The following is a 27,364-nucleotide window of genomic DNA, read 5'->3' on the forward strand; positions in this document are numbered from 1 at the left end:
GAGGCTGAGGCAGTAGGATCGCTTGAGCCCAGGAGTTTGAGGTTGATGTGAGCTAGGATGATGCCACAGCACTCACTCTAGCCTGGGCAACAAAGTGAGACTCTGTCTCAAAATAATAATAATAATAAATAGCATATAAGCACACAAAACTGCTAATCATCAGGTATTAACATGCTTTAAAATAAAATGGATGTGGAAAGTAACTGGCAAGTCCCACTTAAAAGTCCCACTTCCAAACCCCCTGGATATAGAAGCAAAAACGTAAACAAAGAAGAATGCACCATAGTGCAAGGATCCAACAGGCTTTCACACAAATACAAAGCCTGTATTTGTGAACAAACTTGTGCTGGAACACAGCCAGGCCCATCGCTGAAACAGAGAAAACACTACAGACCCCATTTGGTACACTCTCACTGGCCTCTCTTCCCTGCCTTCTGGTCAACTCACCTATATTCACCAGCTCTCCACTAGGATGGAAACCACCTACCAACTACCAGGCCAAATAGTGTGGAAAAATCCAGTTTTCCCCTTTAAAAAGTCCCTCCTACAGCCTAATTCTCATGGTTTTGATGGCCCTCCTACTTCCTATAGCATGACCTCTCCAGTAGGAGTACATTAAGAGCATTCTAGGGCCTTCTCCCAGATGCTCCCATCCTCTCTGCCTGTACTGGAGGTACAGGTGCCTGCACTTATACCTACAAGCCTTGGCTTCCATCCATTCCCTCCAGCAATTATGCATGCCGCACACTTTTCCAACCATTCAAGCAGGATTCATCCACCAAGGAAAAGTTTCAACAGAGAGCACCCCAGATGGACCCAATCCCACCTCCCAGGGTGGCCCACTGCACAGGCAACCCCATGGTCTCAGCAGTATCTACCATACAAGTACACACAACTTCTGTCACCAAACAGAAGTTACCCTCAACGAGTCCAGCTTGCTGAGTGATGAATGAGTCCCTGCCATAGAAAGAGCTCTCCAATATTAGTAAAACAGAATGAGTTTCAAATTAAATTTGGTGAGAATACATCTAGGCCACTTTTTAATACCGACAAACCACTTTCCAATTATTATCTACCCCTACCAAGATGCTAGTGAAAGTTTCTAATGATGGTCCATTCATGGAATGTTAGGTTAAGAAAAAAACTTTAAAAGATTACTGCAAACTTTAAAAGATTACTAAGAAACTGTCCCCAAAGGGTTTTAAAAGTTTATATCTGCACTTACCTTGCAAGCCTTCCAAGAGTTTGGGATAACGAACGTGTTCCTCTGTTCCGTGCCCAAGTCTCTGGTTGTCACCTTTTCCCCATGAATAAACTTGGCCATCTTTCGTCAAAGCAATCGAAAACTGACTTCCACAGCGGACTTTGACAACATCCAAGTCTTGAAGCTTTTCAATCAGCTTTGGTGTTTTGCAGCCATCACTACCACCTCTGCCCAATTTCCCATAGTCACCATCTCCCCAAGACCACACTTGTCCTAAAAAATACAAATGCATCTAGGTAAAAATAACTGTGCATTGTAATAAAACATTTTAAATGGCTGAAAATAGTAAGAGCCAATAATGCACACAAATCTAGACCACCGATGTACACAGTTAACACTACACAGGTGGTTACTAACCAAATGAAATCCAGTTTACACTTCGAGTTGATATAGAAGCAATTAAGAAAGGGAAAGATGGGTTTTCTTTTCATTTTAATTACATGAAAAACAGAGCCCTGACTCTTACTAGGTTGGGTTCGATAATACTACTTCAACTAAATGCTGAACACAGAACAAAAGCCCCATTGTCTCCATAAAGCACCGTAACTGAGGCCCACAACACACTATAGCTCGCTAATCACTCGCCAGTGTGGCTGCATGCTTCTGTTCCAACCATGCTGACCACTGGTCAACTGTACCACTGTATTTTTTCCCAACTGTCAGAGCAATTATGTAATTTGGTTAAATAGTACGTAAAGGGACAAAATGTAACTGCAAAGTTAAATAATTTTTAACACTAAAAACTAAGCTGAATACTTTGCAAAAACTCAATAAAAGTGAATTGCTAAAAAACAAAATTGTTAGGCCGGGCGCTGTGGCTCACGCCTGTAATCCTAGCTCTTGGGAGGCCGAGGCGGGCGGATTGCTCAAGGTCAGGAGTTCGAAACCAGCCTGAGCAAGAGCAAGACCCCGTCTCTACTATAAATAGAAAGAAATTAATTGGCCAACTGATATATATATAAAAAAATTAGCCGGGCATGGTGGCGCATGCCTGTAGTCCCAGCTACCCGGGAGGCTGAGGCAGAAGGATCACTCGAGCCCAGGAGTTTGAGGTTGCTGTGAGCTAGGCTGACGCCACGGCACTCACTCTAGCCTGGGCAACAAAGCGAGACTCTGTCTCAAAAAAAAAAAAAAAAAAATTGTTATGTTAGGTATAAGGGAAAACTGTAAATGATAAGAAAAAATCAGAAGGAAGAAATCAGATTACTCCATAAGTGACCATGTTACTATTCTATTTTAAATAATCTATACCAAAGAGTGGCAAACTTTTTCTTCAAAGATCAGATGGTAAGTATTTTTAGCCTCTAATGACAATACAGCCTCTGTTACAAGTAGTCAACTGTGCCACTGACCCACAAAAGCAGCCACAGACAATACATACGCTGGGAGGGCTGTATCCCAATACAACTCTATTGGAAAAACAGACCAACCCCTGATCTAAACTGAAAACTGTAGATGACACACTATTAGGTGGCCAATAAAGGAAACACAGCAGACCCGTACACAAAGATCAGAGAGTGTGTGTACATTTCTATGCTTTGGTTAAAATTCTGTTGTTCACATAGCCCACCTGGTAATTCCCCACTTTAGTCATCAATGTTTTCAGTGAACCAATCACCCCAGGCCAGACTGCACAACGGAAGATGTTTCCACCACACCAGTCATCTCAGAAAATAATAGTACAGCAGGGATATTTTCCTATACGATTTACACCAAAGAAACACCAGTGTGAGGTAGACAATGTCCACAGCCCCATAAAAGGAAATATAGTTGACATATCACCACAAAGTTTTACTAACATAGCAACTTCACACAAAGAATGCAACGATAATATCCTACTGCATTCTTTTAACCAGAAAATACTTCCTGATTAAAAGTTTTGTAAAGTTTAGCCGGGCGTGGTGGCTCACGCTGTAATCCTAGCTCTCTGGGAGGCTGAGGCGGGCGGATCGTTTGAGCTCAGGAGTTCGAAACCAACCTGAGCAAGAGCGAGACCCCGTCTCTACTATAAGTAGAAAGAAATTAATTGGCCAATAATATATATAGAAAAAATTAGCCGGGCATGGTGGCGCATGCCTGTAGTCCCAGCTACTCGGGAGGCTGAGGCAGGAGGATCACTTGAGCCCAGGAGTTTGAGGTTGCTGTGAGCCAGGCTGACACCACGGCACTCACTCTAGCCTGGGCAACAAAGTGAGACTCTGTCTCAAAAAAAAAAAAAAAAAAAGTTTTGTAAAGTCTATCACTCACTTAATAATAGATATTTTAAAATGAGATGTTGTCAAATTGAAATCTTCATGGCAGAAGGGACCTTATAGATCACAGACAGACCATCTTTGCTCAAGGACACACAGGAATCTTGCTTCTGTTAAGAAGCAAGATGGCTCTGACAACATCTACCCTGTCGGTGGCAGAGAGAACTATAATATATTTATATGAACATGTCTGAAATGATTTTTGATCTTTCACCAAAGAAACTCCCATAAGTAAGTCCATTCGCAATCTGCCATTCAACCTCTATGGGAAAAAAGTGGCAGAGAGGTTCCCCAGCTGATTCTGCCAGATCCCACAACGTCAACAACAGAGCAGATACCAAGGACAGAGCACTGTAAGATTAACAAATAAGCAGTTTTTTTAAAAAAAATCAATATGATTTTAACCATCAAACCTGATAAAACATACCCTCAAAAAAAAAAAAAAAAAAAAAAAGAAAAGAAAATGAGTACAATCTCACTAATGAACACAAACACAAAACTAAAATTAAAAACATGCAAACTTGGCAGGACAGGATGGCTCATGCCTATAATCCTAGCACTTTGAGAGGCTGAGGCAGGAGGATCACTCCAGCCCAGAATTTCAAGATCAGCCTGGGCAACATAGTAAGACACCATCTCTAGAAAAAATTTTAAAAATTAGCAAGGCGTGGTGATGTGTGCCTGTAATCCCAGCTACTTGGGAGGCTCAAGCATAAGGATCACTTGATCCTATGAGTTTGAGGTTACAGTGAGCTATATGGACTGCACAAGACAGCAAGACCCTGCCTCAATCCATCAATCAATAAGAAGCAAACAATGTAGCATCTGACTGGTGAATACACAAAGACTAAGTAGGATTTATCCAGGGAATCAAGAGTCTGAACATTAAGAAATGCAATAATAATAATCAGAAACAACTCAGAATGTCAATTATTTCATTTTAACTCTCATTTTTAATTAAAAAATAAAATGCCCTCATAGGAAGGGTGGTAGCTGCTAACCAGCTGTATGGCTCTGGGCAACCCCAAGCCCAGTAAGTTCCTAGGCCTCTTCATTGAGGCCACTGAGACCCACATCCACTTAGAAGTGAATGACAGGGCAGGTGGCCCCTGAGGTTCACCCCAGAGTGAACCAGGGAAGCTGCCATCCACGTGCTCAAGGGCCTGCCCAGTGCAGCAAGAGCTCTACTTACCATTCTCAGTCACAGCAAGGGTTTGCGCATCCCCACTGCCACACGCAACGTCGATGACCTTCAGTCCTTTAAGCCCAGCTACCAACATTGGAATAGCCTCATCTTCACTGGAGCCTTCAAACAGATGAAACTTTCATTACTCAAGTCCTCTCAGAAGAGGCAACCTAGTGCATGCTTATGCTCTCAAAGAGCACACGTACCGTGGCCCAGCCGGCCGTAGTTTCCGCGGCCCCAGGTGTACAGCTCCCCCTCAGCAGTGATGGCTGCGCTGTACGTGCTCCCACATGCAATGTGCACCACGTGCTTCCCAGCCTGCTTTCCAGAGAAAGCAGAGATCACCTTAGGCTCTTCCAGGGGCCTGTGGGGAGGAAGGAAACAAACGTGAATGCCCTTCTAAGCATTTCTTATTAGCGTCAGCAAAGGAAATTCACTGTCAAGAACAGATCATCAAGGCATCAGGACATTTTCATCCTTCAGTTACCTTATGAAATAACTATGGAAAAGGGGATTCAAACACCCAATAGTTCCATGGCTTTTTGCTAAGGTGGAATCCAACACCAAACATGGTACCCAGCAGGGGTATCAAACCAGTATTTGTTAAAGACTTGTTCAATAAAACCCACAACAGCTTTATTCACAATGGCCCAAAATTGTGGTCCATCTGCTATAGAAAGGAATAAACTGCTGATATGCCCAACAACACAACTGGATCTCACAACACCATGTGAAAGCAGCCAGAAACAAAATACTATATGCTGTATGACTTTGTTTATACTAAATTCTGGAAAACACAAAACAATCATGACAGAGAGCAGATCAGAGGTTGCCAGAAGCTGGAGGTGGGAGGCAGGGACTGACTGAAAAAGAGCACTGGAAGCAATGGAAATGCAGCATGTCCTCATCATGGGGGCTACCCAACTGTGGGCATTTGCCAAAACTCACCCAAGTATACACTTTAAACCAATTCATTTGATTCTAAGTAAACCTCGTAAAGCTGACTGGGGTTATTCCAACCCCTGCTGCTGCCTACCCCCTGCTCAAGGCTCCAACCTGCATGAAGTGGGCTTGCTGGGTTGGCATGTATGTGTATCTTTAGTTTCAACCCAATAACAACGTTTCTCCCACCAGGTTCCACTCACAACAGCAAAGTATAAGAAGGTTCCCATCACTCCAAGGAAACTATCGGACCTCTCAATTTTTACAACCTGGCATTTATAACAACATTTTCTGTTTTATTTCTGTTCTCTCACAGTAATCAAAAGATTCCACCAAATATGGTAATATTAAGAAACTGTTGATTTTTGTACCTGTGAAAATAATATTATGGCTCAAGGAAAGGGGGACCTAATCTGTTAGAAAGAACAAAGTGTGCGCGAATGAAGGGACAACAGTGTAGGATGTGCTTTGGAAAACTGCTGAATAGATAAAATAGGAGGAGCAAAAAGCTGGCTGCAGCTGCAGCTGGGGGAGAAGAGCAGGAAGGCCCATTCCCGTCACTCTCCACTCATGGGCAGAGCTCCTAAGCAGGTGCCAAGGAGTTGGCACACTATGGTATCTCTCCCCATCCTGGCCCTCCATGTCAGGGCAGCTGGAAAACACCCAGACACACTTCTATGCTCCATCCTGTTTGGGACATGGCAACGAAAAGGACAGCATGTCAGTTACAGGAACATGCAGCACATACACAGTGTCCCCGTGGCCCAGCCGTCCGCCGTCCCCACAGCCCCAGGAGTACACCTCTCCAGTGGCCGCCAAAGCCAGGTAGTGGTGACCGTCAGAATGAGCAGCAATTTTTACAATGTTTCTGGAGGCAAGACCCTGGACCAACTGAGGGGCCTAAAAGGGTAAAAATAGGAAGAAAATTAGTCATCAGTCCAAGGATAATGAAAACAGCACAACTCTCCTCAACCATGTATCCTCCTTGAACAAACCCTGCTTAAGAAAAGGGCATGAGCCTCTGGAGACCACAGATAGGTTCTCCAGCCCTCCCCACCCAGCACCAACAAAATGGTGGGCAGCTCCAAATACTCCGCAGCATGACCGGTGCCGACTGGGGCTGTGCAGGCCGCACTACGCAACGGGAGACATGAAGCCAACAGGCAGGGCCCCTTCTTGTAAAAGAAACATGCACGTCCCAATGTACCACCATCCCGAGGCCCAACTCCCTCATTTGTTACCTCCCTGGGCCCAAAGTCAAATGAGTTTATATGTGGAAAGTTGCTCTACAATGGGAATCATGATTGGCAATGAGTTTCACTGTAAAGAGTTCTTGATCTTAGCAACCCAAACTCTTGACAATAACAAAAACAACTAAGATTATTAAACATGACTAATAACATACAATGAACAGATGCTCATCAATCCTCAGATATCAAATAACCAATAGCTCTAGTAGAGTCCCTGCCCAATAAGAGAACCATGCAGGCAAAGCACCCAAAACACCCACCAGTGTATCACTGTTGTAGGCCTGCGTGTACACACGGCCATTGCGTGACAGGATCAGAAAGCGCTTCTCTGCACAGGCGATCTGCGTGACTCCTAGGTTGGCAAGACCTTCACACTGGATTGGACCAATCACATTGGCATAGTATTTCCATCCTATTAACCCCCAACCTATGACCTCTTGCAATGATCCCTGTAAAATAAAAAAGTAAACATTTTCTTTACAGCAGTAAGAAAACATCCAGGATTAACACTAAGACACCATAAGCTAAAAACAATGCAAGTAAAAGAAAGAAAGGAGCTGATTCAAAACATCAAAACAACTCATAACATTCCATATTGGCTGGTCGTGGTGGTTCATGCCTATAATCCTAACACTTTGGGAGGCCAAGATGGGAAGATCACTTGAGGTCAGTTGTTCGAGACCAGCCTCAACAAAAGCAAGTCCCCGTCTCTACTAAAAGTAGAAAGAAATTAGCCAGGCAACTAAAAATAGAAAAAAAAATTAGCTGGGTATGGTGGCGCATGCCTGTAGTTCCAGCTACTTGGGAGGCTGAGGCAAGAAGATCACTTGAGCCTAGGAGTTTTAGGTTGCCGTAAGCTAGGCTGACGCCACAGTACTTTAGCCTGGGCAACAGAGCGAGACTCTGTCTCAAAAAAAAAAAAAAAAAAAATTCCATACTAACTCAGTTAATAGGTAAGATGAGGTGACTGAACATATCTTTCTATAACACTCCATTTTAACACAGCCCAATAAAAAGTAGTACAAATGGCCCTTAAATATATTTTAAAATGCTCAAACTGTATCAGGTTATCATTGTGTGCCACAACAGGCATAAACCCAAAAGCCCAACTGCAAAGGTGGGAGACAAGCTCCCTCATAGGTGGGGTGAGAGGGAGACAGCTACCTGAAGAAAACCAGCCCACACAGGGGGTACGTGCACAGACACACACATTTGCATACACAGAGGAACACACGTACAACATCAGTCACCACAGCACTGTATGTGCAGCAAAATTTTGACAATAACCCAAGTGGCCACCTATGAGAGACACATTAAAAAGAGATACAAGCTACTATAAAAAAATTAAAAAGCTCTGTTTATTGATACAGAAAGCTCTCTGGTATTTCTATTTAATGAGCAAAACAAGCCACAGAAGTAATGCAACATGTCACTGCTAATATATTCATTCCAGATAATAACAACAGGTTACAGAAAAGACTAGAAAGTGAGAACAAGCAGTTAGGGAAACTTGGGAAAGAAGTGACAGTATGTCTCTGTCTATAATTCTGACTTTTGAAACACGGGACCATATTACTTATTTGAAAAAAAAATTACTATTAAACAAAATAAATACTCTTTATATTAAAAATTAAAAGTTAGGCCAGGCAAGGTGGCTCATGCCTATAGTCACAGCACTTTGGGAGACCAAGGTGGGAGGACTGCTTTTTTTTTTTGAGACAGAGTCTCGCTTTGTTGCCCAAGCTAGAGTGAGTGCCGTGGTGTCAGCCTAGCTCACAGCAACCTCAAACTCCTGGGCTCAAGCAATCCTACTGCCTCAGCCTCCCGAGTAGCTGGGACTACAGGCATGCGCCACCATGCCCGGCCAATTTTTTCTATATATATTAGTTGGCCAATTAATTTCTTTCTATTTATAGTAGAGACGGGGTCTCGCTCTTGCTCAGGCTGGTTTCGAACTCCTGACCTTGAGCAATCCGCCCGCCTCAGCCTCCCGAAGTGCTAGGATTACAGGCGTGAGCCACCGCGCCCGGCCTGGGAGGACTGCTTGAGGCCAGGAGTTCCAGACTTGCCTGGACAATAGTGAGACCCTAGCTCTACAAAAAATAAAAACATTTGCTGAGCATGGTGGCACATGCCTGTAGTCCCAGCTACTGGGGAAGCTGAGATGGGAGATTCACCTAAGCCCAGAAGTTTAAGGCTGCAATGCAGTGAGCTACAACCACACCACTGCACTCCAGCCTGGGTGATGGAATAAGATCCTGTCTCAAAAAAAGAAAAATAAAAGTTAGAGGGGAATGAAGAGAATAAATTAATTAATTAATTAAAAGTTAGAGAAACCTGGCCGGGCGCGGTGGCTCACGCCTGTAATCCTAGCTCTCTGGGAGGCCGAGGCGGACGGATTGCTCGAGGTCAGGAGTTCAAAACTAGCCTGAGCAAGAGCGAGACCCCGTCTCTACTATAAAATAGAAAGAAATTAATTGGCCAACTAATATATATATACAAAAAATTAGCCAGGCATGGTGGCGAATGCCTGTAGTCCCAGCTACTTGGGAGGCTGAGGCAGGAGGATTGCTTGAGCCAGGAGTTTGAGGTTGCTGTGAGCTAGACTGACGCCACGGCACTCACTCTAGCCTGGGCAATAAAGTGAGACTCTGTCTCCAAAAAAAAAAAAAAAAAAAAAAGTTAGAGAAACCTGAATTAAAAACCAGGATTACACCATATGATCACAGCATAGTCCACTACCATCTCAAACGGCAGTTTTCTCATTGACACAATGATCAGACACCACAGCATGTGTGAGGTCCTCAGTGGGCCTACACTCCAAAGGCTCTCCACCCACGTAGACCACTCCTATTACCATCACTATTATATAATACATATAAAATATATAAATATAGTGTCAGTACCATAACCAGCATTACATACTAAGACAGTCCATGTTCAGAGTACAAAAGAAGCTCCAAACCTCCCTGCAGGTGAGATGGCCTGTGGCTGTGTGGTAAGGGTGAGCTCTCTGGGGCTGTGTCTCCTGAATCTGGAACCTAGATTGGGTCCTTGGGCCCTGTGCACCTCAGCTTACTTACCCCTGGCAACGCCTTAAACTGCAAACATGTTTAAAAACTTTAAGCCAGATAACACCATCACCACCAGTAAGTCTCCACACATGCAGAGAATGAGAATCTAGGCATGGTACTAACTACAGAACATGTGAAGAACACTGTTCTCCCACATACCTTATGCGACGTCGGAGAGCTACACAGAGGAGGCATACAGGGTGTAGCCAGGCGGTCTAAATGGGCCATGACAACAACAGCTGTTTGCCGCAAATCAATGGCGAGCTCATTGTCTTGTGGAAGAGTAAGGTACCGCAGGAAACTCTCATTGGGGCTCAGTGGGCCAGACAAAAGCTAGACAAGAAAAGTAAACAAACATTCAGAAATGGTGGGAAAAACTAAAGTAACAGTTTTTCTAAAGTAACAGTAAAGGTTAAATTAGCTTTTAACCACTCTTTATATATTTGGATATTTTCAGTTACGCATTATCTGATTTGCTGTACATCTATTACATCACATGCGAGTAGAATCCTGTATGCAGACTTCACATGGATCACTAATACAGCCAAACTACCCACAAGGTGGTGCCCCCAGGACCCCTGGAAGAACACAGAACAAGCTCCAAGGGAACACAGCACAGCACCTTAACTTGGCCTTGAAAACTAAAAAAAAACCCTTATTTTCATCTAAATGTTATCCACTCTGGAGAAAACTTAATTTCATTTGCAAATTAAGTCATAGTTCTAATTCTTCTAAAGGCAGAAGAGCCTTATTATCATTAGTAAAGACTGCCAAATAATAGATAAATTAGGTTGCAGCATGATAATGGAATGCTTATGTCTTTCCAGAAAAGATCAGCAAAATCCACCCTGTACTTGTATAGAGCAGCAGTCCTGGAGGTTCAAGCCCAGGCCCAAACACCCTGCTCCTCCCCCAGCTGGGCATCCTTGCCTGTAAAGGGCCTGATTGGTACTAAGCATAGTGACAACTCGGGACGTGCCTCCACAGTGCTTGGCAGGAAGGACAACAAAGTTTTCCTTGTTTTTTTATGATATGTATTTAAAAGCATGTGTTCCAGGATTGGTTCTGTGCTGACAAGAAAGCCTAGGCTCACTGCTCCATAGATAGCAGGTCAGAGGAGACAAGTCACAGAGACCAACCTGGCTCTCCCAGGGAGAAGCTAAAAGGGACAATGAGATGACTCCAAGTGTGGATTATTCCAATGTGTACGAAGTGAGACTCCCTGCTTGAACTGGCTCCTTCCCATACCGCCCTGAGCCTAGGCCCTCAGTACTACCTCCAAGGCTGTCACTGTCAAGTGCTCAGAGTGAACAACTTCTACTTTGCACTTGAAACAGCAGCAGGATGTTTACCCCTCTTCATTCCTCTACTAACTCCATCCTTCACGGAAGTGAACATGCCCTCTTTACATTTTCCACGGCATCTAAAACTCATTTCCCTTCACAGCCAAAGCACAACATGGGCACCAGCTGGAACACGTGAGCACTAGCCATGTATACCAAGGGCGCAGAGGCTCTGGTTCAGTAGAAGGAAAGCTGCACTATGAACATGGCAGTAGACAGGTCTCTCTAAAAACACACTGATCATGTCAAGAAATAAATTTCTCCTACTAAATATGCACAATCCAAACAAAACACAGAGCCCAGGTCCTACACATCAGAGCTGGCTCTGGCCACTCACTGACACATCAAAGAATCCTAATAGGTTCACGTGATGTCCCACCCCATCAACATAACTCACACCACGGCCTCCCATACTTGGCTTCTCTGACTCACTGCTGATGTCACCACTCATCCCAGAGACAACCACAGCCATGCCATGGACATGCACTCTGGTCCTATTCTTTGAAACAACTAAAGAGTGCCACCTACACACAAAATTCCATTGTGATACTTACATGCGTGTCCCCCTCTGCATGAGGTGTGTCTTTACTACAGATGATGCTCTGGAACCTTTGCAGCAAAGGTAAAAGTGGGGCACTGGTGCCCTGGGCAGACCGCTCATTGTCAGTCTCCTGTGCCCCACTGTCCCACAGCTGGAGCAGCAGCAGGATGGAAGACAACATTTGGCTGAAGGAGAAAAGATATGTATTGTTAGTAAAAACAGATTCATTTTTTCCCCATGGTCCACCAAAAATAAAAGCAAACAGCTAAATAAAAGTGAAGAAATACTTTGGATATGAAAGGAAACTAAAATAATGACATGGAAACAATTCTTGGCAATAAAAATCTCTGAATTGATGCCAAGATTTTAGCATAGGACATGTGGTCTCTGCTGATAGAAAATATAAGCCCAGTTAAGATGTTCATATAGCAATTGCTATAGGAAATTTCTAGGACCTTAAATTAATGGAATACAAATAATTTTTCAAGGGAAACTAGAAGAAAAAAAGAGAACAGTTTATAGACAACTAGAAAACTGAGCATAAAAAGGAAGTGAAAAGAACGTAAAAAACAGAGGGCCCTGGGACATGCTTCTCTGATTACAGAACACCACATACCCTTGCTGCAGTCACAAAATTGTGCTGCAGTCACAATTCAGTGAAATGCCACAAAATGCAACAAACATTTGGATACAGAGATGCATCCCAGAAGCATCCCCAGCCTACGGCACCCCTCACCTCAGTGTGCCCCTCTGCACAGCCAGTTCTAACAAGATGGCCAGGGCCAAGTGTTGGTCCTGCAGGGGGATGCTTCCCGGCCCTTTGGTACCCGGCGTTCCGTGAACATCCCTGAAATAAAAACAGTGGATACAGGAACAAAGCAATGTCAGAGAAAGACAGCATGCTTACAATCAGACTAACATGCCAATTATATTCTCTCCTCCATAGAAAGGTATATTTTTTAAATTTTAGAATCAAGTTTCTGAGATTTGCTACTCAAATTTATTCAGAGATTTTTAAAGTATACAATTAACTTGTAAAGATATATTTTATTACAAGTGTTAATTCAGACACTGTATTACATTAGGACATACTCCAAGTGTCTGAAGCATAAAATAACTTATATCATTATTTAAAACATAAGTAGAAGAATATTTAGATATTTTTCCATTTTCAATGAAGTATAAGACTATAATACTATTAATGGGCATGGTATAATCCCAGCTACTTGGGAGGCTGAGGCCAAAGGATCACCTGAGCCCAGGAGCTTGAGACCAGCCTGGGCCACATGGCAAGATCTTGTCTCCAAAAAAATGAGAAAAAAAATAACCAGGTGTGGTGGCCCATGCCTATAATCCCAGCTACTGGAGAGGCTGAGGCAGGATCATCGCTAAGCCCAGAGGCTCGAGGTTACAATGAGCTATGATAGTGCCACTGCACTCCAGCCTGGGTGACAGAGTGAGACATCTCTTAAAAAACAACAACAATAATAATTATAAGAGTATCACCATCCCACTATAGAATTGCAGAAGAATCAATTTATAAAACCACATGAGGCCGGGCGCTGTGGCTCACGCCTGTAATCCTAGCTCTTGGGAGGCCGAGGTAGGCGGATTGCTCAAGGTCAGGAGTTCAAAACCAGCCTGAGCAAGAGCGAGACCCCGTCTCTACTATAAATAGAAAGAAATTAATTGGCCAACTGATATATATATAAAAAATTAGCCGGGCATGGTGGTGCATGCCTGTAGTCCCAGCTACTCAGGAGGCTGAGGCAGGAGGATCGCTTGAGCCCAGGAGTTTGAGGTTGCTGTGAGCTAGGCTGATGCCACGGCACTCACTCTAGCCTGGACAACAAAGCGAGACTCTGTCTCAAAAAAAAAAAAAAAACAAAAAAACAAAACCACATGAGACTCTACAGGCAAAATGTCTATTCTTATTTTTATCTCTGATCAAAGAATATTTTTAACTTTTCTTTGTCACTCAATAATAAACAACGAATTTTCTTAACCCAGGGTTGGGGAGGGAAGATCTTATGACATCAACATTACAGGTGAACTTTTTAAATTAAGTCCAAGCCTACTTTCAGGGGCCTCAACCTTAAATTACTGTGGTGAAGCCTCCACCAGCCTTCACTCCTATGAAACAGACTGACAGCTAGGAGGCAGGGACACCACATACGACCTTGATGGCAGGAAGAAAGCACAGTGGTGACCTCCGGCAAGGAGAGTGAGAAAGCGACTCACTCTTCCTCTGCACCTGTCACTGCTGTTGAATTTTATAGAATATATACATTTTCTTTAAACATAGAAACCAAAATCAAAACACACAGCACTCATTACCAGAGTTCTTGTTTTTCTTTATAGATAAATGATTCACATTCAAATTTTTATAGTAAAAAGACTACCTATAGGTTTAAACATTTTGATCTTGAGTAGTTTGCTCCCATGTTACCTATCAAGACTTCAAACAGAGTGCCATCTCATCACACAGAGCAGTGGCTCCTAACTATCACACAGAGGCACACAAGTGCTCACTTTATGAGTGATTAATCACCAAGTCATAAGATAGCTAAAAAATAGACAAATCACAAAAGCATCTTTTATTTTCCATTTCATTCAGCCTGACAGCTTCCTGAGTCAAATGAGAGTGTTATAAATCAAACCATGTGAAAAGCTAAGAATGAAGATCTAGAATCACAGAGCTGAGGGTATGCTGGAAATACAGGTGAGGAACAACTTACTTTCTCAGCTCTAAAGAGGAATGAAAGGGTGAGACTGAAGCACACTGGAACCCTTCACACAGGAAGGCATGAAAGGAAAGAACTCACCCAGTCACGACGGACCTGAGGAACCTGGTTGCCCTCTCCACCACCTCCAGCCACACGGAGGACACGGTGCTCTCGTCAAAGAGCGAGGCCTCAGGAAGAGCTCGCAGGGCATCCAGGGACTCCTGCAACAGCTCGCTGCAGAGGTCGGCGTCCTCACCTGCGTGCGTACACACACACGTCAGAGGAGGCCACCCACTGCCCCTCACTCTCCCACTGGGCATCCCACCCCTCAGCGTGAGAAGATGCCACTTTCACCTTTTCAATCCCTCATTCAACAGATCAAAATCTAACATGGCTGTCTCAAACTCAATTCTATATTTTGTGGCTCTCACATGAACAAATACTTCTTGTTCTTCCACAAATGGTAGTAATTTGCCTGGAAGTGGGGTAGGGAGAATAGGTCATGTACTCTTTTTTCTTTTTTGTCAGCATAGACCTGAAAAGTCAAATAGACTCTGCAGCTTCTCACTTAACAAACAAGGAAAGTGAGACACGGAGGAACACATGGGATCAGCCCAAGGGCATACATATGGTGGCAGACGGAGCACAGAACCCAAATACTCCTGATGTGTTAGGGAAACATAACAACATGCTGAGTACACTTACCTGACCGCCAGGCCCTGCGTAAGAACGCAAAGGCAAAAGAGAGAGCTGCTCGGGATCCAACTCTAGCAAGTCCTTCCACCCCTTTACCGGTGGGCCGGGAACTGTGGACAACACACATGGGGGTGTTGATAACTGGTCAGCCAGAAAAATATGCAAATACTAAAATAAAATAAATAATATGGGAGGATTTATACCAAAATGTGACCAATGGTTTTCTTTAGATGGCAGGAGCACAAGTGATTTTTAGTTTCACTTTTTAAAAAACATTTATCTGGGCCGGGCACGGTGGCTCATGCCTGTAATCCAAGCACTCTGGGAGGCCGAGGTGGGCGGATCATTTGAGCTCACGAATTCAAGACCAGCCTGAGCAAGAGAGAGACCCCATCTCTACCAAAAATAGAAAAAATTAGCCGAGCATGGTGGCACATGCCTGTAGTCCCAGCTACTCCTCGGGAGGCTGAGGCAGGAGGATCGCTTGAGCCCAGGAGTTCAAGGTTGCTGTGAGCCAGGCTGATGCCACAGCACTCTAGCCAGGGCAACAGAGAGAGACTCTGTCTCAAAAAAAAAGTGCACAGAGAATGACACAATGGACACTTGGACTCTGCCCCCGAGTTGGACTGCATTCATTTGGGTCATTCACATGCCAGACCTGTGTGCTGGGCAGCATGAAGGGCCAGTGGTCCTCCACTTGTCCCCTTCCTTACCCACCCTGTGGAATGACGCCCCCAAGTACAGTGCTTATCATCCTCACATTTTTTAAGCTATTTACCACTTATATATGTTAATTTAACAAGTCACAGTTTCATTCTGTATGTGATAAAAAGCTATACAAATAGTATATCATAAAAATCCTATAAAAAAAAGAGAGAAAAAAACTAGAATACAAAAATGCATATATAATATAAACTCAATAATGGCACAGTAAGTAATTTTATTTTCTACCTTATACTATATAACACATACACATACACACATACATACATACACACAGTATAGTATTTCTATTATAGACTATATTCCCCAAATTTAGTATAATTTGCTTTCATACTCAGGAGAAATGCTATTAAAAACAGGTAATGCTATGGATGATCTCTCCAAGATACAACATCTCAATTTTAGAAGTAAGACCAAGGGGACCCCCAGGGGCAGCTGGGTACACTTAGTTGTGAATGCTTAAATAATGCATGGGGAGCTCCAAGAGAAACACAAAAAACTGTAGTTACAGTCTGCCTATGAGGAGGGCCCTGGGTGCTTAAGAGACAGGAATCTTTGTTTCTGAATGAGAAATATAAACAGTGCAAGATAAAGAAGTATAACAGGACCTATAAACCTTAAACCAGAAAGCACATGTGCTAAGTCTATTCAGAGGAGGTGCAAAGACCACCCCAGACATGTGCCCCTGGAGAAAGCTGCTCCAGGGTAAGTATGAAAGTGGGCTCCCCTCAGGCAGTCAGAATCTTGTCCCTGGAGAAACAGCTCCACAGCCCTAAGTCTGTATGGTCTAAGAAGTGCTAGCCTTCAATAAGTGGCTCTCTATTTTACAGATGTTCAAGAAAAAAATAGAAATGGTTTGGACCCTCCCCCATCCACATCAGTCAACTACCCAAGCTAGTTCCACAAGAAAGGTAAAATACACCACTATCCAATAAGTTGAGAAATGAGGAAAAGAAATCTATAAAAATTTAGGAGATATCAATACACACCTATCAGAATGGCTAAAGTAAAAAGGTGACAAGACTAAATGCTAAAACTCATACATGGCTGGTGAAAATATAAAATGGTACTTCAATTCTAGAAAAAAAGTATGGCAATTTCTTACATTAGTGTTCCTTACATTTGTGTTTAAACCTAATCAGAAGATGCAGCAACTGCACTCTTCCAGATGAATCCCAGAGAAATGAAACTTATATTCATTCAAAAACCTGTACATTACAGAGTAAAATTACTGACTTTTTTTAAGAAAGCCTATACATGAATATTCATAGTAGCTTTATTTGTCATATTGTAACAGAGTAGTCCCCCCTCCTCCCACAGATATGGAAGCATAAAATTGAGAGTGGGGAATATGTAACAAAGGGAATGGCTGAAAAAAAAAACAAAAGATTTCTATCTCTTTAAAATTTCCCCCATTCTTTGAGACCTGCAGCCTGGCCTACATCCCTGAGGCAGGTTAAGTCCTTTGTTAAAAGAGATAACTCAGCCATCACAGGCAGCTGCCAGCCTCCCATACAGCCCCCCAGGTGAGCGGCTGGCAGAGTTCTCCTGGCAGAGTTCTCCGCAGAGATGAGAAGATTAGAATAGTTAACCACAAAAGCCGAGAACTGAGGGGCCCTTCCTTTAAAAGCTGTTTCTGCTTATGCTCAGGAAATTTGGATTTTGAGACAGAAGGTCTACCATTTTACCTCTTTTGCCAGCAAAGTAATAACACTTCTCTTTCCTTCTCCTTCAAACCACTGGTTTTCCTTCATTCTTCTGACACAGCCTTGAGGACAAGTGCCAAGCTTTCGGTAACAGATTTCTCGGTAACAATACACCCAAACTGGAAATAACTGAGACAAAGTGTGGTACATCCATGCCATGGGATACTACTCAGGAATAATGATACATGCAACTACTTAGAAAAATCTAAAGGGAATTACACTGAGAAAGAAAAAAGCCAATCTCAAAAACTTAAATAGTAAAGTCCCAGATCAGTTGACCAAAATAAAAAAAACTTAAATAGGCCGGGCGTGGTGGCTCAAGCCTGTAATCCTAGCACTCTGGGAGGCCGAGGCGGGTGGATTGCTCGAGGTCAGGAGTTCGAAACCAGCCTGAGCAAGAGCAAGACCCCGTCTCTACTATAAATAGAAACAAATTAATTGGCCAGCTAATATATATATGTAAAATTAGCCGGGCATGGTGGCGCATGCCTGTAGTTCCAGCTACTCGGGAGGCTGAGGCAGAAGGATCGCTTGAGCCCAGGAGTTTGAGGTTGCTGTGAGCTAGGCTGACGCCACGGCACTCACTCTAGCCTGGGCAACAAGCGAGACTCTGTCTCAAAAAAAAAAAAAAAAAAAAACTTAAATAGACTAAGAGAACAGATTAATGACTGCTAGAGGTTAAGGTGGGAGAAGGAGAAAGAGATGGGTGTGGATATTAGAAAGGCCTTTTGTCCATGTACCCTGCCTGCAGTGGTGGTCTCACACAAATTCACACATGTGGTCAAACTGCAAAGAAACAGATACACAACTGAGGGTATACAAAACTAGAGAAATCTGAATAGAGTAGGCAGACTGTATCAAAGTCAATATGCTAGTTGTGCTAATTGTGTTACAGTTTTGCAAGTGGCTACCACTAGGGGAAACTGGGTGAAAAGTATAAGGAATCTTTGTACTATTTCTTACGAATGCACATGAATTCACAATTACCTCCAAACAAAAAAGGTTGTTTTGTGTTTTTTTTTACTTTAAGAATTCTTCCACTTAGGCAGGGCATGGTGGCTCAGACCTGCAATCCTAGCACTCTGGGAGGCTGAGGCAGGAGGATTGCTTGAGCTCAGGAGTTCAAGAACTAGAGCTGTAGACTAGCCTGAGCAACAGTAAGACCCCATCTCTACTAAAAACAGAAAAATTAGCCAACTGTGGTGGTCTGCTCCTGTAGTCCCAACTACTTGAGAGGCTGAGGCAGGGGGATCACTTGAGCCCCGGAGTTTGATGTTGCAGTGAGCTATGATGACACCACTGCACTAGCCAGAGTGACAGAGTGAGGCTCTATCTCAAAAAAAAAAAAAAAAAGAATTCTTCCACTTAATGAAAGACATATTCCAGTTAATCCATCAACGCTTAAAGTCACTACAAAGAACACATAGAAAAATCAACTGGGCTCTCAACCACTTCTGTATCTGAGGGACTTCAGTTTGATTCAACGAAAACACAAGAGTGCTTAGAGAATCTTAGCATCTACTGCCCGCTTACACAGAAACCCCTGACTGACCATCGTAGTTGGTCAGAAAGGAAAGAGAACCATGTCACTGACTATTATCAAAATGGGCAGGAATCTAATCTTTCACTTGGTTTCATTGTTTCTAAAATCATAATGAAAATATGACATGTATACTCATCCCTCGTTATCTGCAGTGGATTGGTTCTGGAACCTCCTCCACACCAAAATCCAAGGATGCTCAAGTTCCTGATACAAAATAGCTTAGTATTTGTATATAACCTACACACATCCTCCCACACATTTTAAATCATCTCTAGATTACTTATAATACCTAATATAATGTAAATGCTATGTAAATAGCTATTATACTATACTGTTTTTCATTTGTACTATTTTTTGTTGTTGTGTTATTTTTTACTGGGTCTTTTCTTAAGAATATTTTCAAGCTGCAATTGATTAAAGCCATGGATGCAGAACCCACAGATACAGAGGGCCGACTGTAATGTGATTTCAACTAGATTTAAACATAAAAAAAGATGGAAAAAGGCGACAAGGAGCACACCTGTCTCCAGGGAGCAAGATGATCAAGGTTCTTAGCCTGCTTCTTTCTGTCTCTAGTACTTTCTATGCATTCTCCAGGGAGTCAAAGTCACTATTACAGACAAATAAAGCCAACTCTCTTAACTACCTAAAATGAGTTACATCTGGTATTCTAGAAGTTTAGCCTTCTAAGGACAAAAGTTTGGTAGACAGCTACATTTAGGAAAAAATATAATTTTACACAAGCCTCAAACGTTCTGGTGGCTGCTAGTAAATACTTCAGAGGAAGTCTGATGTATTAACAGACATCAACAAATTAAAACTCATATGCCCAAAAGTTTTTCTTATAATAAAAGAATAAGAAAATCACATTAGGAAGAAAAAAATGAAGCATCTAAATGGGTTAGCACTAAACATTACAATCTGTTCCCTATCCAGTAGCAAAACAAAACAAAACAGAAAGAATACAACATTCAGAACTATTTTCAAAATTGGACTTGAGCTGATCTAAACCTCTGGCTGGCTTCTACAGTTACTGACAGAAAAGGGTCTTTAAAATAATAACAGATTACACAAATATGGCCTGTTAGTATATGAGCAAACTGGCAAATCCATTCTCCAGATTATACAAAACATACAAAAAGAGAAGTAAAGAATAAAATTTCACAAGGTGAAGAAAGAGACTGCATTGAAAACTTTAATTAAACTTTCCTAAATGAAACAGCCTGAATTTTATATTTAGTTGACATCAGGATTCTTTCTTCATTTTATCATTACCTTTTTTTGTCCACAGGAGGCAGAGAAATGCTGCTGCTTTTCCATTTAACTTTGACATTCTCCTGAAAAACAGTTCTATTCAAGGCAATGAAGTAGCGTTCCAAGATCACCAGCCTCTGCTTGAGTCTCAGGGCCGAGAGGGTGGTGGTGGCCGACTGGACGGCCAGAGCTTGCTGCTCTTTAACCAGCACAGAAAGACATTCCTTCAGTTCATTCGCATCTGGAAAACAAGACAAGAAAACATCTCACCTTTCAATATCTTGGCCACAGTTTGTTGTAAAGTTGAGAAAATGGATAATGATGATAGGGAATACTTGAGTGCATGAGATACACCAAAAAGGTCTTGAACATGTTACATGAATTAGGAAATCCTCACACCCAGTGGAGGTAGTGCTGTCCATCCATTTTATGGATGAGGAAACTGAGGCACAGAGTGGTTAAGTAATTGGCCCGAGGTCACACATAGGAGTATAGCACGTGACACAGACCACTCTTAGCCAACATGGTATACTGCCTCTCTGTAAACATCACATAAAAGTTGTTAAGACAAAACTATAAAGTCGATATTTACCAGTGGCACATTTCCTAGACAGACAGAAAAACTCTAGCCGTTATTTTCATGTTATAAAACCAAATCCAAAATAAAATCAATGTTTCAATAAAATCACCTAGCATGCATGATTCATGAAAGGTAATACATTCATGGGAATATTTCAGAGAAAGATAAAGTAACTAGATAGAATGTGCAGTGAGTAAGTGATATTTCATTATATTATTCTATTTGTATGTGCTTGAAAACATCCATGTTAAAGAATATTTTTCAAGTAGCAAGAGGGCAATCGCATGAATGAAAGTAATTCAAAGGATTCGGTCTTCCAATTAAGCATAAGTCTGTCTGAAAGTACAGATAGATACTCACAGTTGAATTTTAAGTTACCTCCTCCTAATCCACTACACCAGGACAACTCGCAGCGGCAGGGCGAGAGCGGGGCTCGCCTATGCTCGTCTTCTGTCTCTGGTGCTGATTAGCCATGAGGCTAATTTGCCTCACAGCCTCGGACCCTGACAGGCAACAGCAACACCCCTATCAACTTCCCTTGGATAGAAAACATCAGTTTTCTGGCTACCCACCACCTGAAAATGCTTTCCACAGTAAGAGGGATCTCAGAAGGCATTAATTAGAGGAATACATCTCACTGCTCCCTGGGGAGGCTCAGAGTGGTGCACTGCGTCCAACACCAGCAGCACGATGTGAGGCCTGGAGCTTTGGAACAAACCCCTTGGTATCAAAAGCTCCAGTAACCAACAGCTAATAGCTATGTAAAACTAGATGAATAACACTTTAAATTGGGCTCATGATGGAGAAGCAGAAAGATATGCAGGTGAAGCAGCACTCCTGCCCTTCTCAGGGCATCTCACTATGCTGCACTCTAGGCAAGGAGCCTGGATCGGCACTGAGAGGCACCCAATCCCTCACAGAACAAAGAAAAGCCCTATCAAGGACATGTCCCCAAGAGAAATTTCTTCCAGAAATCAAGTCTCGGAAAAGCTTTATCCTTCCTGAAGAGTCACTATGTTTTCCACTTTTCAAATATGTCTCCTCTCTGCTTGGCTGCAGAGCCCAGAGACAAGCCCAAAACTCAGAAGGCAGTTATGCCCTTGAGCATCCACATGCCCTTCCTGACGTCCTCTTCCTGCTTATACTGCCTCAATATTGACTGCCCAGTGCATTAGTCATTTTTTTTTTTTTTTGAGACAGAGTCTCGCTTTGTTGCCCAGGCTAGAGTGAGTGCCATGGCATCAGCCTAGTTCACAGCAACCTCAAACTCCTGGGCTCAAGCAATCCTTCTGCCTCAGCCTCCTGAGTAGCTGGGACTACAGGGATGCCCCACCACGCCTGGCTAATTTTTCCTATATATATTAGTTGGCCAATTTATTTCCTTCTATTTCTAGTAGAGATGGGGTCTCGCTCTTGCTTAGGCTGGTTTTGAACTACTGACCTCGAGCAATCCGCCTACCTCGGCCTCCCAGAGTGCTAGGATTACAGGTGTGAGCCACCACGCCAGGCCTGCATTAGTCATTTATTGCAGGCAATCAAGATGCTTGGATACTCTGACGCAAGTGGGTAAGTAAATAACAAACATGGAGACCACAGGAGAGTCGGCTAAACAATGCTTAGAGGGAAATTTATAGCTTTGAACACATATTTAAAAAGACAAAAGATCCAAAATCAATGATCTAAGCTTCTACCTTAAGAAACTAGAAGAGAGCAGCAGATAGAACCCAAAGCAAGTAGGAAAAGTGAAATAATAAAGATTAAAGCAGAAATCAATAAAAAACAGAAAAACAATATATACACACAAATAAAATCAATGAAATCAACTGGCTCTTTGGAAAAAATCAATTAAATTGATAACTTCCACAAGACTAATCAAAATAAAAAGAAAATATAAGACACATTTCAACAAATTTCTGACTAACAACTAATACTTGATAGCACATATTGCATGTAAGATACTAATAATAGCATAAGCACTTTGTCTGACTTACTCTACTGATCCTATAAGGTAGGTACTATTATTAATCCCAAATACAAATTATTTATATATATTATATATAAATATACAATGTGTATATATACACACACATTTAAATGTATGTCCATGCAAAAAAAAAAAGTCTGAAATGTACACCAAACTGGTAGTAGCAGCTCAGGAGAAAACTTCAATTGGGGTGGGCAGTCAAGAGGAATTTCCACTTTATGAATTTTTACAAGAAAATATTCATTTATTCAATGTATATTTTAAAAATTAGGCCGGGCGTGGTGGCTCACGCCTATAATCCTAGCACTCTGGGAAGCCGAGGTGGGTGGATCGCTCAAGGTCAGGAATTCTAAACCAGCCTGAGCAAGAGCAAGACCCCATCTCTACTAAATATAGAAGGAAATTAACTGCCCAACTAAAAATATATAGAAAAAATTAGCCAGGCATGGTGGCACATGCCTGTAGTCCCAGCTACTCGGGAGGCTAAAGCAGGAGGATCACCTAAGCCCAAGAGTTTGAGGTTGCTGTGAGCTAGGCTGAGGCCACAGCACTCTAGCCAGGGCAACAGAGTGAGACTCTGACTCAAAAAAAAAAAAAAAAAAAAAAAAAAAAAAATTAGAACAAAAATACATGAGGCATTTAAAAAACTAAATTATAAGATAAAGAAGCAAACAATAAAAATACTGAGTTTTATTTGCTTGGATAAAATAAATTGATAATTATAAAAGTCCATCCACAATAAAGAACTCCTACAACTCAAAAACAAAAATAAAAACAAAAAATCCAATCCAATTCAAAAACAGGCAAAAGATTTGAATAGACATTTCTCCAAAGAACATATACAAATGGCCAAAAAGCACATGAAAAGATGCTCAAAATTACTAATCATTAGGGAAATACAAATCAAAACAATGAGATATTGTACCACTTCACACCCATTAGGAATATTATCAAAAAAGAAAAGGGAAAATAAGTGTCATTGAGGGCGTAGAGAAAATACAACCCTTGCACATTGCTGGAGAAATGAAAAATGGTACAGCCACTGTGGAAAATAGTTTGACAGTTCTTCAAAAAGTTAAACATAGAATTACCATATTATCCAGCAATTCTACTTCTAGAGATATAGATATATATATGTATATAGATATAGATGTAGATATACACACACACAAAGAAAAATTAAAAATAGGGAATCAAGGTCATGAGTGGTGGCTCACACCTGTAATCCCCACACTTTGGGAGGCTGAGGCAGGAGGATCCCTTGAAGCTAGGGGTTCAAGACCAGCCTGGTCAACACAGCAAGACCTTATATCCACACAAAAAAAAAAAAAAAGTAGCTGGGCCTGGTGGCGCATGCCTGCAGTCCCAGCTATTTGGGAGGATGACTCAGGAGGATTGCTTGAGCCCAAGAGTTCAAGGTTGCAGGGAGCTATGATTACACCACTGCACTCCAACTAGATGACAGAGCAAAACTCTGTCTCAGGGGTGGGGGGGTGGTAGAAAGTCAGGGACTCAGACACTTATAAACCCATGTTCAGAGCAGCATTATTCACAATAGGCAAAAGGTGGAAGCAACCCAAGTGCCCATCACCTAATGAATGGATAAACGAAATGTGGTTTGTGTATGTGTATGTGTGTGTGTATATACATATAAAAAATACATTGGACTCTTATTCAGCCTTAAAAAGGAAAGGAATTCTGACATGTGCTTACAACCCTAAAGACATGCTAAGAGAAATAAGCCAGTCACAAAAGGACAAATACTGTATGGTTCCATGTATATGAGCTAACTTCAGTAGTAAATTCATGGAGACAAAAATAGAATGGTAGTGGCTTGGGGGTAGGAGATGAGTTACTATTTAGTGAGTATAGAGTTTCAGTTAGAGAAAATGAGCCAGGTACAGTGGCTGACACCTGTAGTCCCAGCTACTTGGGAGGCTGAGGCAAGAGGATGACTTGAGCCCAAGAGTTTGAGGCTGCAATGAGCTATAATTATGCCACTGCATCCCAGCCTGAGTGACAGAGAGAGACTCTGTCTCCAAAAATGAGACAGAAAATGGAAAAAGTTCTAGAAATGGATGGTGGTGATGGCTGGGCAATCATGTGAATGTATGTAATGACACTCAACTGTACACTTAAAAATTATTAAAATGATAAGTTTTATGTTGTATGTATTTTACAAGACGGTAAAAAAAAATTTAAATTAAGTTTTAGAAAACTTTATGACCAAAAAAAACGTCCATCTAAGGTATTTAGAAAAGGAGTAGGGAGTGTCAGTTCAAGCTTTCCAAAGCACCAAAACTTAGAAGATTACCTGGTTGCTTGCCCCATACCCAGCTCTCCAGGATTGATTTGGCCCTGTAAACAGGTGCAGGAGCATCTTCTTCATCCTTTTTCTCTTTGTCATTCAGATCTTCTTTCTTTGATCCACTTTGAGTATCAACACCATCATCTGGAGAATTAAAAAATTTTTAAATCTGTAATTGCTTTTCAAACTGCAATAGCCACTTGTCAATCTCTTTGCAAGTGTGAAAAATTACAACACACATCATTAACTGAATATTTGATGATTTTAAAAATATAAGATATGAATCATAACTATAAAAGATCCAGTGTGATTTATTTAGTAGTCAATGACCCTTTTAATAAAGAAACCAATATATCGCTCAAATTCTTTAAAGCATGAGTCTTCCAAAATGATATTCCATTAATTTCCTATTAGATTTCACAACTGAGAAATTTTATCTTTGATATTTACCCACTTGAATTTCACACTAATTGCTTTTATCCAGTGAAGCTCAATTGCTTGTGTGTCCACGGGAAAGGGGAGGACATGGTATCGGGGTAAGATTAAAAAATCATTGTTTAACTGTATGCAATGTCCTACTCCACTGCCAACTGAGAACTACTGCTACACAGGGCTATTACCACTAACAGAGGATAATTCAGGAGCACTGACAGAAAGAAAAAGTTAAGAACAATGACTTTAGGCCATTAACAATTTAAAGTTTCAGTCAAGAACAGCCATAAAACTCCTTACATAGCAAATGAAGAGGAAAGAACTAACCTTAAAGTGTAAACACATCCTATCATTAGAAAATAACTGCCTAAATGACACAATTAGAAATATATATCTAAATCTGTGAAAGAAATTACATCCCATTAAGATTATAAACAATAAGGAGTATCTAAAAATCTCTAAGGAAACTAGCTCTCTACTTACAACATTTCTGACACCAAATGTATGGATTTTCACACCAAGCAATTCTCCAGTTCTCTGCGACAACAACTATGTGTCCAACAGTTTAATTCAATTCTGACACTATCCACCTAGAACCAGCCCAGATCCCACAGGTTAACGGCCCAGTTGCACAAGACTGTCCCTACTTTAAAGCCAATCACAAGTACAGGCATACCTGTACTTCACAGATGATTGTGGTTTTTACATACTCAAGGTTTGTGGCAACCTTGTGTCGAGCAAGTCTATCAACCTCATTTACCCATTGATGTTTAATTCACAGTGAAATAATCACACAGGTGTTTATTTTGTGTCTCTGTGTCACATTTTGATAATTCTCGCAATATGTCAAAATTTTTATTATTATTATATCTGTTATGGTAATCTGAGATCAGTGATCTTTGATGTTACTACTGGAATTGTTTTGGAGCACCACAAACTGTGCCCATAGAATACAGTGAACTTAATCAATAAATGTTGTGTGTATTCTGATTACTCCACCAACTGGCCATTTCCCCATCTCTCTCCCTCTCCTTGGGCCTCCCTATTACCTAAGACACAACATTGAAATTAGGCCAATTCATAACCCTTAAGTGGCCTCTAAGTGTTCAAGTGAAAGGAAGAGTCACATATTGCTCAAAAGCTAGAAATGATTAAGCTTAGTAAGGAAGGCATATTGAAAGCCCAGATGGGCTGAAAGCTAGGCCTCCTACACCAAACAGTTAGCCAAGTACTACATGCAAAGGAAAAGTTCGTGAAGGAAATTAAAAGTGCTGTTCCAATGGACACACAAATGATAAGAAACAAAACAGCCTTACTGCTGATATGGAGAAAGTCTGAGTAGTCTGTACAAAAGATCAAACCAGCCATAACATTCCCTCTTAAGGTAAAACCTAATCCGAAGGAAAGCCCGAACTCTCTTCAATTCCGTAAAGGCTGAGAGAGGTGAGAAAGCTGTAGAAGGAAAGTTTAAAGCTAGCAGAGATTGGCTTAAGAGGTTGAAGAAAAGAAGCCATCTCTGTAACATGAAAGTACAAGAGGAAGCAGCAAATACTGATGTAG

At 41.8% G+C, this 27,364-nt stretch overlaps 1 protein-coding gene across 3 annotated transcripts in view; it reads right to left on the bottom strand.

Annotated features, from left to right (window-relative positions):
- HERC2 (HECT and RLD domain containing E3 ubiquitin protein ligase 2) overlaps positions 1-27,364 on the bottom strand; it is a 188,814-nt gene that overhangs the window by 132,023 nt on the left and 29,427 nt on the right. For 2 of the 3 annotated variants that reach the window (XM_076004890.1, XM_076004889.1), the window contains exons 4-15: positions 25,379-25,516; positions 20,522-20,741; positions 15,284-15,384; positions 14,678-14,834; positions 12,589-12,699; positions 11,866-12,037; positions 10,128-10,301; positions 7,155-7,343; positions 6,393-6,544; positions 4,909-5,066; positions 4,709-4,822; positions 1,226-1,477 (exon numbers count right to left, since the gene is read on the bottom strand). In XM_076004890.1, the coding sequence (XP_075861005.1) occupies positions 1,226-1,477; positions 4,709-4,822; positions 4,909-5,066; positions 6,393-6,544; positions 7,155-7,343; positions 10,128-10,301; positions 11,866-12,037; positions 12,589-12,699; positions 14,678-14,834; positions 15,284-15,384; positions 20,522-20,741; positions 25,379-25,516 (1,938 nt within the window). Of the gene's footprint in view, positions 1-1,225; positions 1,478-4,708; positions 4,823-4,908; positions 5,067-6,392; positions 6,545-7,154; positions 7,344-10,127; positions 10,302-11,865; positions 12,038-12,588; positions 12,700-14,677; positions 14,835-15,283; positions 15,385-20,521; positions 20,742-25,378; positions 25,517-27,364 lie in introns of those variants that run through there. The other variant, XM_076004891.1, reaches the window with a different exon arrangement.

This window comes from Microcebus murinus, chromosome 7 (assembly GCF_040939455.1).
Source record: "Microcebus murinus isolate Inina chromosome 7, M.murinus_Inina_mat1.0, whole genome shotgun sequence".
Classification (NCBI taxonomy): Eukaryota; Metazoa; Chordata; class Mammalia; order Primates; family Cheirogaleidae; genus Microcebus; species Microcebus murinus.